This window comes from Natrix helvetica, assembly GCF_964273705.1.
Source record: "Natrix helvetica genome assembly, chromosome: 14".
NCBI lineage: Eukaryota > Metazoa > Chordata > Lepidosauria > Squamata > Natricidae > Natrix > Natrix helvetica.
This window is the reverse complement of record NC_138564.1, coordinates 6,873,199-6,886,127: the sequence shown is the minus strand read 5'-3', so window position 1 is coordinate 6,886,127 and position 12,929 is coordinate 6,873,199. Positions and strand designations below refer to the sequence as shown.

The following is a 12,929-nucleotide window of genomic DNA, read 5'->3' as shown; positions in this document are numbered from 1 at the left end:
AGTCAGTTCCAAGCATCTGAATTTTGATCACATGACCATGGGGGAGGTTGCAAAGGTCCTAAGTCACTTTTTTTCAGTGCTGTTGTAACTCTGAACGGTCACTAAGTGAAGGGATACCTAAGGGAAGCCCTAAGTTGAAGGCTACCTCGATGTGTCTCCCCAACTGAGCATCCCATTCAAAAGCTGCCAATATCCCAATCACCCCTGCAATACATAGAGAGAAGAACCTAAATCGTAGGTGTGAATTGATGGAACCACGGAGATCAGGAGGAGAGACCCTGGGTGGCGTGCAGGGAGTCCTCAACTTACAACAGTTCACTTAGTGACCATCCGAAGTTACAACAGCGCTGAAAAAAAAGTGACTTATGACCATTCTTTGCACTTACGACCGTTGCATCATCCCCATGGTGACATGATTTACATTTGGATGCTGGACAACTGACTCATATTTATGACGGTCACAGTGTCCCAAGTCCATGCGATCCCCTTTTGCAACCTTCTGACGAGCAAAGTCAATGGGGGAAGCCTGATCCGTTTAGCGACCGTGTAACTCAACTTAACAACTGCAGTGACTTTGGCCTCAGTTGTGGCCATAAGTTGAGGACTGCCTGTACAATAAAACATGTGCGTGTGTATGTTTGTGGGTCTGCCTCTCGAGGTGTACAATACAGCATTAAAGTACAAATAGCGTATCAATTAAAATTAACATTTTAGAATTCATGCATTCATTGCGATGGGTTATTTTAATTGTGAGTCTTCTGACACGAATGAATGAATATTCATTTGTGTCACAAGACTGACAATTGAAATGACCGTCACAATTAAAATAACCTTCGCAAATAAAATATAATGATAATTTTAGATTTTTTTTAAAAAAAATTGCAAATTGTTCTTCCTTTTGCACTGGAGTTTCTGTGGTGGTTCTTGCATAAATATTTATTTCTATTCAAAACATGAAAGTACAGACTCTAAGACGGGGATTTTCTTTTTTTTAAAAAAAGACATCCACTCTGGATGTTTTTTTTCTAAAACAATAAAAATAAAAATAAAAGAGCTGAATAACCCATCCGCCGGAGTTACCCAATCTCTTGAAGCAGGCGAGAGATGATCCAGGAGCAAAGTAATGAGAAAGACAACAGGAGACCTGGAAATTACAAATCTCGTTTTGTTTTTTTCTCGCGGAAGGCGCGTAAAGAATCACCAACGAGGCTCAGCTTGATCTAAACGCTGTTGCAGAGGGCAGGGGGTGGTTTCTCATTGGTGTTTCCTCCCCCACTTTCCTCTGTTGACATTTATTCATGTCTCCACAGGCGAAACAGCCTACTCTGGGGTCTAACAGCCAGAAGGAGCGACAGAAACATCACACACTCACTCAGAAGCTGACATGATTCTTTGGAGGGGCGAGTGCAGGGGTGGGCTGCTCCGAGTTTGTGCAATCCTCGGGCAAAGATTCTGCGCGGTTCAGCGAACCCCCAAATCCCACTCCTGGCCGGCCGCGTCCAACCCTCACTTCCCAGGAGTCTCCACGCGGCCCATTTTGCATGCCAGGTAAGCGCAGGGCCCGCGCGGAGGCTTGGGGAGGGCCCATTTTTAGCTTCCAGAGAGCCTCCCGAGCGCAGGGGAGGCTGTTTTTGCCCTCCCGGAAGTTTGAGAAAAGCTTCCGGAGCTCGGGGAGGGCGAAAAACAGGCCTCCCGGAAATTCCAGAAACAGACCCATTTCTGGCTTCCAGAGAGTCGCCGGAGCCCGGGAGGATGAAAACGCCTCCCCCGGTGGTGCAGGAGTCTGACTAGGCCACGCCCACCCAGCAACCGGGCAGAGAACCCTTTGCTAAAATTTTCGAAGCCCCCCCGGGTAGGTGGATAAGTAGGGAGGGTGTGTAGGAACTGAATAGGTAGAGCCCGAAGGAGGAGTCAAGAGAGGAATCAATCTGGAATCGTTACGTTGTCACAAGCGATCCAAGTCAAACTCCTCTTGAATTCCATGAACTCTTCACTTTTTATTTTGTTTTTTTTAATTATATAAAATACAAAGAAGAAAAGAAAATAAGAAATTAAGGGAGGGAAAGGGAACGGGGGAAAGAGGGGGTGAGCTACAAGGAGGGAGAGAAAGGGGGAAGAGAAAAAGAAAGAAAAGGTGGCATTGACTTCCAACTCTTCCTAGTCCAGTACAAGATAAACATACTCCAACCTGCTTCTACGCATTGATATACAACTAGCCATTTCTACAACACCAAATCTTTCTAACCGAGAAAACCAAGATCGAAGTTTCATTTTTTCCCTTCACAAGCACTTCACTGGAAGTGATATCCAAATAAGAACATATTTTCCTCTTTAAGTAAATCGATCAAGTTAACCATTCCTGCTTTATCTTGCTTGCTATGGAAATAACGTTTTTTTTTCCTATTTGCACCTTGTGAACTGTCACCATTTTTATTTACAAAATCCTTTGGTCCTTCCTGGAAAAAAATAATAATTCCATGAACTCTTATCTAGGGCCAATTTAGCGCTGACTATCGATTGACTACATTCTTACATACAGACAGTCCTCGACTTACAACGGTATTTCTAGTGACTGTTCCAAGTTACCACGGCACTGGAAAAAAGTCGAGTTAGGAACTTTTTTCCACACTGACGGCCGCTGCCACATTCCCGTCGTCACGTCATCAAAATTCTGACAGCTTGGCAACCGATTCACATTTATGACAGTTGCAATGTCCCGGGAACACATGATCCCTTTTTGCGACCTTCTGACAAACAAAGAATCAACGGGGCAGCCAGATTCATTTAACAGCTGTAATTGCTAACTCTGAACAACTGTCGTGATTCACTTAACGCCTGTGCGAAGAAAGATCTGTAAAATGGGGTGGAATTCCCTTAACAACTGTCTCGCTTTCCAAGAAAAATCTGGGGCTCAATTTTGGTTGTAAGTTGAGGAGCAGCTGTATGGGGGGACGCCGACAATAAATTAACTGGAATTTCACGTGTGGCCTTGATCCTTGACAGAGAAATATGATGTCACCCCCTACGCCGACACACACATGCCCATTTCTCCATGCCACCTAATCTGAGGTGGCAACCGTTTCTTGCAAACTCTTCCCTACGGTAAAGATTCCCCTCGCACATATGTGCTAGTCATTCCCGATTCTAGGGGGCGGTGCTCATCTCCGTTTCAAAGCCGAAGAGCCAGCGCTGTCCGAAGACGTCACTGTGGTCAAGTGGCCGGCATGACTCAATGCCGAAGGTGCACAGAACGCTGTTCCCTTCTCACCAAAGATGGCTCCCATTTTTCTCCTTGCATTTTTTAAGTGCTTTTGAACTGCTAGGTTGGCAGAAGCTGGGACAAGTCACGGGAGCTCACTCCATTACGCGGCGCTAAGGGATTCGAACCGCCGAACTGTCGAACTTTCCGATTGACAAGCTCGGTGTCTTACCATTGAGCCACTGCTCTTCCTTAACCAGCTGCTATTTATGGCTGAAAAACCATGTTTTCTAATTTCCACCTGGGGGCTCCTAGGGGGCAGCCAACCAACCTGCCTCTAATTGCCAATTTGCTCTCTGCTTTGATCTATCAGTCCATTAGGCTCTTGCTGTGCCCCTCATCCCACCCCATTCATCCAGGAATGCCCCCGAGAATCGAAGGACTTAGCTCCCTCTAATGACGGGAGCCAGTTTCCTATAAACTTGGGGAGGGGAGGGACCACAGAGCAGTCAGTTTCACACACACCCCACGCACAGAGCACCAAATTGTGATTCTTGACACACACACACACACACACACACACACACACACACACCGAGCCTTCTTCCCTATTTATTTCCAATTAATACAGCTTTCCAATATCTGCTATTTCTTGTGGGCAGATCGGGGCTGTCTTTTAGAGGATAATAAGCAGCAATCCATTCCGTTTAGCAACGGGGAAAATCCATTAAAAAAAGACGGACTCCGCATAAGCGGATGGGTCAAGAAAAGATAAACCCATTTTTTATTTTAAAAAAAAGCCATTATATAAAGTGCCAGGTGGCTTTTTTTAAACAAGGGGCTTGGGTGGGTGGGGCTTAGGACAATTATGGGACAAAGGAGCAGAAGGGGAAGGGGAATGCAACAGGATGGTAGAGGACCTCCTGCTCAAGCAGGGGGTTGGACTAGAAGATCTCCAAAGTCCCTTCCAACTCTGGTATCCTTTTGGGACGACCCTGAAAAGGCTGCTCCCTATTTCCTTTGAATCCAAATAGTCAAGGAAGGACAATAGCAAGAAAGGAGGGAGGGAGGAAGGAAGGAAGGAAATACGGAAGGACAATAGCCATAGCCTTTAGACTTATATGCCGCTTCACAATGCTTTTACAGCCCTCTCTAACCGGTTTACAGAGTCACCCTCTTTCCCCCAACAACCTGGGCCCTCATTTTACCCACCTCGGAAGGAAGGAAGAATGAATCAATCTTGAGCCAGTGAGAATACAGGAAAAATCACCGAATATTTAATCCCTTCCTCCCTAACACACCGCTTGTTACTCCCTGTTCACGCACTCGTCACACTTGTCTAATTCGAGTCCCTCCTTCCTTTCCCGTCGCTTCTACCGCGGCAGTCGGCTGTCAGAGTCGTCAAGCTGAATCCCGTTTGAATGTGCCAAGAGCACTTTTCAGCTGACATTTTTAATAAATACTTTCAGCTTTTAAACACATTTGTGGGAGCTGTTTTACCCCTCACCCCCCACCCAACCAGTCTCTTTCCCCCACCCTTCTTCTCCGGTGTGTGTGTGTTTGTGTGTGTGTGTGTGTAAGCTCTGAGCGCCTTAATAGCAAATACATTAAGCTTATCAAAGGCTGTTTTTTTCTCCCCCTCGCATTTAGAAACAGAGGTAGTGTTTTCAATTTTAAAGCTAAATTAACTGTCCAATTGAATTTAGTTGGCATGAGCTGCTTTCCCAGTGACAGGTTTTACTTATGCGCAGCATATTTCACATTAATAGAACTCAACATGAAAACTTACTCTCCCTGGGACATTGGCGTGGCTCGCCACTGAAATGTTAAATTTAATATTTCAGACATGCCTGGTGCCAGGGCTGGATTATTCTTCGTCATTTAAATCTCTCCTAACGGGGAAGGGCCTAATTAGCAAAAAATCATGCTTTAATGAAGGCGAAATGCTAATTGCTAACACCACACACACACACACACACACACACACACACACACACACACAGAGGGCTTCACATAAAATTATCTCGGCACTTTCATTGATTTCTTAGCTATTGAAAGGGAGTTTTTAAAAAGGGGGTGGAGATGAAGGGGGTGGGGAGGAAAGGACCCATTTGGGTGTTTATACACAAAGCTAGCGCCTGGTTTTTGTTTGATCACAACATTTCACTCAAAGGCAGCAATTGGGCAATTTAAAGGGAGGCAATGAACCTCTTTCCATCCTTCGGATCCCAACTCCCACCAAGCTCAGAGGCCGAGGAATTAAAATAGGTTCTTCGGTAGAATAGAAATAGCACTTAGACTTAGATACTGCTTCACCGTCCTTCACAGCCCTCTCTAAGTGGGTTACAGAGTCAGCCTATTGCCCCCAATAATCGGGGTCCTCATTTTACCCACCTCGGAAGGACGGAAGGCCGAGTCAACCTTGAGCCTGGTGAGATTTGAACCGCCAAATTGCAGGCAGCCAGCAGTGAGCAGAAGTAGTCTGCAGTACTCTAGTCACTGTGCACCATGGGAAGGAGGAAGAGAAGGAAGGAAGGGCAATAGCACTTAGACTTATATACCGCTTCACAGTGCTTTCCAGACCTCTCTAAGTGGGTTACAGAGTCAGCCTATTGCCCCCAATAATCGGGGTCCTCATTTTACCCACCTCGGAAGGACGGAAGGCTGAGTCAACCTTGAGCCTGGTGAGATTTGAACTGCCGAATTACAGGCAGCCGGTAGGCAGCAGAAAGTAGCCTGCAGTACTGCACTCTAACCACTGCGCCATCTCGGCTCATCTTATTTGCGAGGTGATTATAGTGTTTGCAAGAGAACTCAGCTACTTATGCCTTAACACTCCGTCATGACATAGGGATGGGGAGAGAAAGTTATTACACGTTGACCTCTGAACGCCAACATTTGTTCACACAAGGTGGATGACACAGCAGGGGTTCTTGCAAGGTACTCACATCACTGAGGCAGTCCCTCGAGCTACTGAGCTGGGAGCTGGTGGCTTCCCGGATGCTGTCATCTTCACTATTCCTGCCACCCCGTCTCGCTGGGACCTTCATCTGTAAAGGAGCAAGAAACCACATTGTTATTCTGACCTAGGCTTCCTGAGTAACAGTAAAAGGCACGTGCTTCGTCCCCAAAACCCTCTTTTATTTCAACGACTGTGAATGATGTCCATTCACAGCCCGTAATAAGTCACAAATAGTTTGTAAAGAGTCCAGCAGTAGTCTGCCAAAGTCTTTCGGGATAAGGCTGACCCACCTCGGAAGGAAAGGAAGGCTGAGTCAACCTTGAGCCTGTTGAGAATCGAACTGCTTGGGTAGACTTAGACCACAATACTGCATTCTAACCGTTATGGGAAGGAAGGAAGGAAGGAAGGAAGGAAGGAAGGAAGGAAGGAAGGAAGGAAGGAAGGAGGGAGGGAGGGAGGGAGGGAGGGAGGGTCAACCTTGAGCCTGGTGAGATTCAATCTGCCAAACTGTGGCAGCTGGTGATCAGCAGAAGTAGCCTGCAGTACTGTACTCTAACCACTGCAGCTGTTAGATTAATCAGCCCTTCAATAAAGGTTAAATGTGCATTTTAGCATTGATCCGTGCCTCCTGTGGGAGTTAAGGAATCCCTGAGCATAAACGACATTCTTGCATTCAGCTTTGATATAAACCAAAAATTCTTTCGGTATCTTTGAAGTATTCCCAAAACAATAATTTTATAAGGAACAAACAACACTGGTCTTCAATTGTTTGAATTGGGACCTCAATTTATATTTACCTGACCTGTGATTTTGAGGTTTGATTTCTGCAAAGTTCTAACGCGATGCTTCAACTTAACCACATTTATTTAATCCGGGTTTGTCCCCCCCCCACTTCTCTCTTTTATCAGAGTAGAGTTAATATCAATATGGCCCCCTTCGATATATTTGTTCCCTGAGGGTTTAGGAGCTGGGAATTGTGTTCTTTCTGCGCCAACTCAGGAAGCTCAAACGGCCCAAGGAGCTGCTGATTCTGTTCTACAGAGGAATTGTTGAGTCTGTCATTTGCACCTCCATAACTGTCTGGTTTGGCTCTGCAACCCAACAAGACAGACAGAGACTTCGGAGGAGAATCAGAACTGCAGAAAAAACAATGGCTACCAACCTGCCTTCCATTGAGGACCTGCACACTGCACGAGTCAAAAAGAGGGCTGTGAAAATATCTACAGACCCCTCGCATCCTGGACACAAATTGTTTCAACTCCTACCCTCAAAACGACACTTATACAGCACTGCACAAGACAGCTAGACACAAGGGCAGTTTTCTCCCCAAATGCCATCACTCTGCTAAACAAATAATTCCCTCAACACTGTCAAACCTTTCACTAAGGCTGCATTACTATTACTATTAGTCTTCTCATCGTTCCTATCACCCATCTCCTCCCACTTATGTATGACTGTCACTTTGTTGCTTGTATCCTTATGCTTTGTATTGCTATTGATTGTTTCCTGATTGCTTATTTGTACCCTATGACTATCATCAAGTATTGTACCTTATGATTCTTGACAAATGTCTCTTGTCTTTTTATGTACACTGAGAGCATCTGCACCAAAGACAAATTCCTTGTGTGTCCAATCACACTTGGCCAATAAAGAAGTCTATTCTGTTCTGTTCTGTTCTGTTCTGTTCTGTTCTGTTCTGTTCTATTCTATTCTATTCTATTATTTATATTGAAATTGATTGTTTCCTGATTGCTTATTTGTACCCTATGGCTATCATTAAGTATTGTACCTTACGATTCTTGAGGAACGTATCTTGTCTTTTTATGTACACTGAGAGCTTCTGCACCAAAGGCAAATTCCTTGTGTGTCCAATCACACTTGGCCAATAAAGAATTCTATTGTATTCTATTATATTCTATGCTGTGCTATATTCTATCCCATTCTATTCCATTCTATTCTATTTATATTGAAATTGATTGTTTCCTGATTGCTTATTTGTACCCTATGACTACCATTAAGTGTTGTACCTTATGATTCTTGACAAACATATCTTGTCTTTTTATGTACACTGGGAGCATATGTACCAAAGACAAATTCCTTGTGTGTCCAATCATACTTGGCCAATAAAGAAGTCTATTCTATTCTACTCTATTCTACTCTATTCTACTCTATTCTACTCTATTCTACTCTATTCTATTCTATTCTATTCTACTCTACTCTACTCTACTCTACTCTACTCTCTACAGAAATAGCACTAATAAGTGGATAAGAATGCCTAATCCAGTTGAAACACCTGGCTTGGGCGAGCAAGCATTATCACAATCACAATTCCCAATCCCTTCATTTGATTGCATTATACACAATGGCAGCCCTCTTCACTACCTTCCATTTTTCCTCCCTCTTCCGAAGTTACGCACGACAAAAGTCTACGCTTGCGATCCTGCCTTCTCTGTCCTGGCAGGCAGAAATGGAAGGAAACAAAGTTGCACACAGCAACACACACAAAAGCGGGGAAGCTGACCTAACGAGGGCTTCGTTGGACAAGCAAATTAAGAGGTACCCCGCGTGGCCATTAACCTCTCCCGAGTAAATGTGAATGATGAAACTTGCTCTGGGTACCTCTGCCATTTGTTTGCTGCTGTGAATTAAGAAGATCATCTACCTTTCTGACAGATCTTGTCCATTCACACCTGCCGATTGCCAGCAGGGATCTTCAGCCCCCCTCCCCAATCCCCTCCTCTGTTGCTAAGAACAGTCAGACAACCTGCTTTAATTCACTAGTAATTACCTTAATGAGACTCACACAGATCTGATCAGAAGAACAACCTGGGTTTTATTTTTGCACAGTGCAAGCTATTGGGTTTCGGTAGGGAGATTCTTTGGCTGCACCAGGTTAGAAATGGACTTGCCAAGAGGGATGGGGGGGGGGGGGGGAGATTGAAGCTGTTCCTTGTACCCTTAGCTGAATTTGCCAGTTTTAATTGTGCAGAAGGAGAGACAGAAACACAACTGCCGATACTTCTTTTGACCCAATTTGGTGCCTTAATTCTGTTCTGACCGAGGTTTCCCAAGAGCCTGAAGCAAACTCCTTGTCCCGACAAAAAACCTTTTTATTAATTGACTGTGGATTCTGCTCATTCACATCCAGCAAAGTCCTTCGAGGGAGGATTTACAGTCACAGACCTTCTCTGGCTTGGAGACCTGCCAGGCTAATATCTGCAAAACTTGGCAAGGAGTCTCGGAGAGTTAGGAACCAATGAAGCAAACTAACGGTCTCCTGCAAACTCCACTCCCCTTTCGCTCCTCTTTTATTTCCTCTGGGAGGGGCCATTCATCGTCCACCTGTGGCCTTCCTCCCAAGTTGACTCCTGTCCTTTAGCTCTTCCCTTCATCTGGTAGCTCTGTGCATGTGCACACTGGGAACAGGCTCCAGCTGTTCTTCTGCCTCACTGATATCTGACTCTGAAGGCAGCTGAGCACTGGCATACGGCCCTGGCCCCATCTCTGGGGATAGGATAGGGGAGCTTCTGTGGGGCAAGGCTGAGGGAGAAAAGGGGAGAGGATAGGGGAGTCTTATGTGGGGCAAGGCTGAGGGAGAAAAGGGGAGAGGATAGGGGAGTCTTATGTGGGGCAAGGCTGAGGGAGAAAAGGGGAGAGGATAGGGGAGTCTTATGTGGGGCAAGGCTGAGGGAGAAAAGGGGAGAGGATAGGGGAGGCTTCTGTGGGGCAAGGCTGAGGGAGAAAAGGGGAGAGGATAGGGGAGGCTTCTGTGGGGCAAGGCTGAGGGAGAAAAGGGGAGAGGATAGGGGAGCCTTATGTGGGGCAAGGCTGAGGGAGAAAAGGGGAGAGGATAGGGGAGTCTTATGTGGGGCAAGGCTGAGGGAGAAAAGGGGAGAGGATAGGGGAGTCTTATGTGGGGCAAGGCTGAGGGAGAAAAGGGGAGAGGATAGGGGAGGATTCTGTGGGGCAAGGCTGAGGGAGAAAAGGGGAGAGGATAGGGGAGTCTTATGTAGGGCAAGGCTGAGGGAGAAAAGGGGAGAGGATAGGGGAGTCTTATGTGGGGCAAGGCTGAGGGAGAAAAGGGGAGAGGATAGGGGAGTCTTATGTGGGGCAAGGCTGAGGGAGAAAAGGGGAGAGGATAGGGGAGTCTTATGTGGGGCAAGGCTGAGGGAGAAAAGGGGAGAGGATAGGGGAGGATTCTGTGGGGCAAGGCTGAGGGAGAAAAGGGGAGAGGATAGGGGAGTCTTATGTAGGGCAAGGCTGAGGGAGAAAAGGGGAGAGGATAGGGGAGTCTTATGTGGGGCAAGGCTGAGGGAGAAAAGGGGAGAGGATAGGGGAGTCTTATGTGGGGCAAGGCTGAGGGAGAAAAGGGGAGAGGATAGGGGAGTCTTATGTGGGGCAAGGCTGAGGGAGAAAAGGGGAGAGGATAGGGGAGGCTTCTGTGGGGCAAGGCTGAGGGAGAAAAGGGGAGAGGATAGGGGAGGCTTCTGTGGGGCAAGGCTGAGGGAGAAAAGGGGAGAGGATAGGGGAGCCTTATGTGGGGCAAGGCTGAGGGAGAAAAGGGGAGAGGATAGGGGAGTCTTATGTGGGGCAAGGCTGAGGGAGAAAAGGGGAGAGGATAGGGGAGTCTTATGTGGGGCAAGGCTGAGGGAGAAAAGGGGAGAGGATAGGGGAGGATTCTGTGGGGCAAGGCTGAGGGAGAAAAGGGGAGAGGATAGGGGAGTCTTATGTAGGGCAAGGCTGAGGGAGAAAAGGGGAGAGGATAGGGGAGTCTTATGTGGGGCAAGGCTGAGGGAGAAAAGGGGAGAGGATAGGGGAGTCTTATGTGGGGCAAGGCTGAGGGAGAAAAGGGGAGAGGATAGGGGAGTCATGTAGGGCAAGGCTGAGGGAGAAAAGGGGAGAGGATAGGGGAGTCTTATGTGGGGCAAGGCTGAGGAGAAAAGGGGAGAGGATAGGGGAGGCTTCTGTGAGGCAAAGCTGATGGAGAGAAGGGGAGAGGAGTGGCCGATCCTAACTACTCATTAATTTTCAAGCTGCAAGCGTTGATTTATCAAGCCCGATCACCTAGTTTCATAGCAGAGCAAGGGTATTCAGCTAGTTATTAATAAACAAGCTTCGATTTCTCCAAAGCTGCCTTCCCTTCGGAGGGCCGCTGGGAGTTGCGGGGCAAAAGGAGACAAATTCTTTTCTTAAGTTGTTCTGAAGGATGTTATGGCACGGCGACCCTCACCCCTATTAACCCATCAGAGCCGTCTCTGCTCCTGACCGGGAGCTCGACTGCCTGCAAAGGAGCCATTCAGTCTGATCTTTGGCAGCGCGATCCACGAATTTGTTTATTATCTTGCACGGGCCCAGACGCCTTTGCAAACAAGACGCGGGTCAGGATCCCAAATTGAAATCGTCTGCCTCGTCTGCCTTCGTTTTCCGCCCGATCTGAAGCCACAGCTGCTCCCGACAGGCAGCGGGATTTCCTCCTTCCCCCCCAATATGCCAATCTTTAAAGATTTTTTTTAAAAAAATATAAAATAAATAAATAAACAAATCACGCTTTTCTTAATGCAACGCGCCATCTGCTCGAGTTTTTTGTTTTCTTTCAGGCTTCCAATTTTAGGCTCCGCGTTGCTTCTTTTAAAGAAAATGTTCACGACGGGAACTTTAAAGGAACGTGCTGTTTATTGGCCACCGAAACGAGGAGCAGAAGCTCCAGGCGATCTGGGGAGTGAAAGCGTTGCATCGCGTCATCCGGAGAGCTCCAATTCTCACACGCAGCTACTCTGCGGCACCCAACCCAGGCGGAATAGAAAGTGGCCCCTTTTCACACAGCGTGCTAAATCATCTAGAGGTCGTCCTTGACTTACGACTGCCATGGAGCCTCAAATTTCTGTGGCTAAGCGAGACAGTTGTTAAGTGAGTTTTGCCTCATATTACACAGCACTCAAAGGCCAGACAAGGAATAATGGATGGAAATGGATCAAGGAGAGATTCAACCTAGAAACAAGGAGACATTTTCTGACCGTGAGAACGATCAACCCATGGAACAGAAGTTGCCTTCAGAAGTTGTGGGAGCTTCATCCCTGGAGGCTTTCAAGAAGAGACTGGACTGCCAACGGTCAGAAATGGTATAAAGTGTCCTGCTTGGGAGGGGGTTTGAACTAGATGACCTCCAAGGTCTCTTCCAACTCTGTTAATCTGAATCTATCTAAGATGATCAAAGGCCTGGAGGCTAAAACCTACGATGAATGGATCCAGGAACTGGGCATGGCAAGAGAAGGACCAGTAGAGAGAGGATAGCAGTCTTCCAATATTTGAGGGGCTGCCACAGAGAGGAGGGGGGCAAGCTATTTCCCAAAGCACCCAAAGGCCAGACAAGGAATAATGGATGGAAACTGACCAAGGAGAGATTCAACCTGGAAATAAGGAGGAATTTCCTGACAACGAGAGCAATCAACCCATGGAACAGAAGTTGCCTTCGGAAGTTGTGGGAGCTTCATCCCTGGAGGCTTTCAAGAAGAGACTGGACTGCTATCGGTCAGAAATGGTGTAAAGTCTCCTGCTTGGGAGGGGGTTTGGACTAGATGACCTCCAAGGTCCCTTCCAACTCTGATAATCTGTGAAATCTGGTTAAGTGAATCACTTTCAGTTGTTAAATGAGTCACTTAATGTTTGTTAGGTGAATTTGGCCTCCCTGTTGACATTGCTTGTCGGGAGGTCGCAAAAGGGGACCATGTGACCCTGGGACACTGCAACCGTCATAAATATGAGTCAGTT

The 12,929-nt window shown here is 46.8% G+C and overlaps 1 protein-coding gene across 11 annotated transcripts in view; it reads right to left on the bottom strand.

Annotated features, from left to right (window-relative positions):
- FBRSL1 (fibrosin like 1) overlaps window positions 1-12,929 on the bottom strand; it is a 554,269-nt gene that overhangs the window by 315,220 nt on the left and 226,120 nt on the right. For all 11 annotated transcript variants that reach the window (XM_081966852.1, XM_081966855.1, XM_081966858.1 and 8 more), the window contains one exon: window positions 6,148-6,249. In XM_081966852.1, the coding sequence (XP_081822978.1) occupies window positions 6,148-6,249 (102 nt within the window). The remainder of the gene's footprint in view (window positions 1-6,147; window positions 6,250-12,929) is intronic.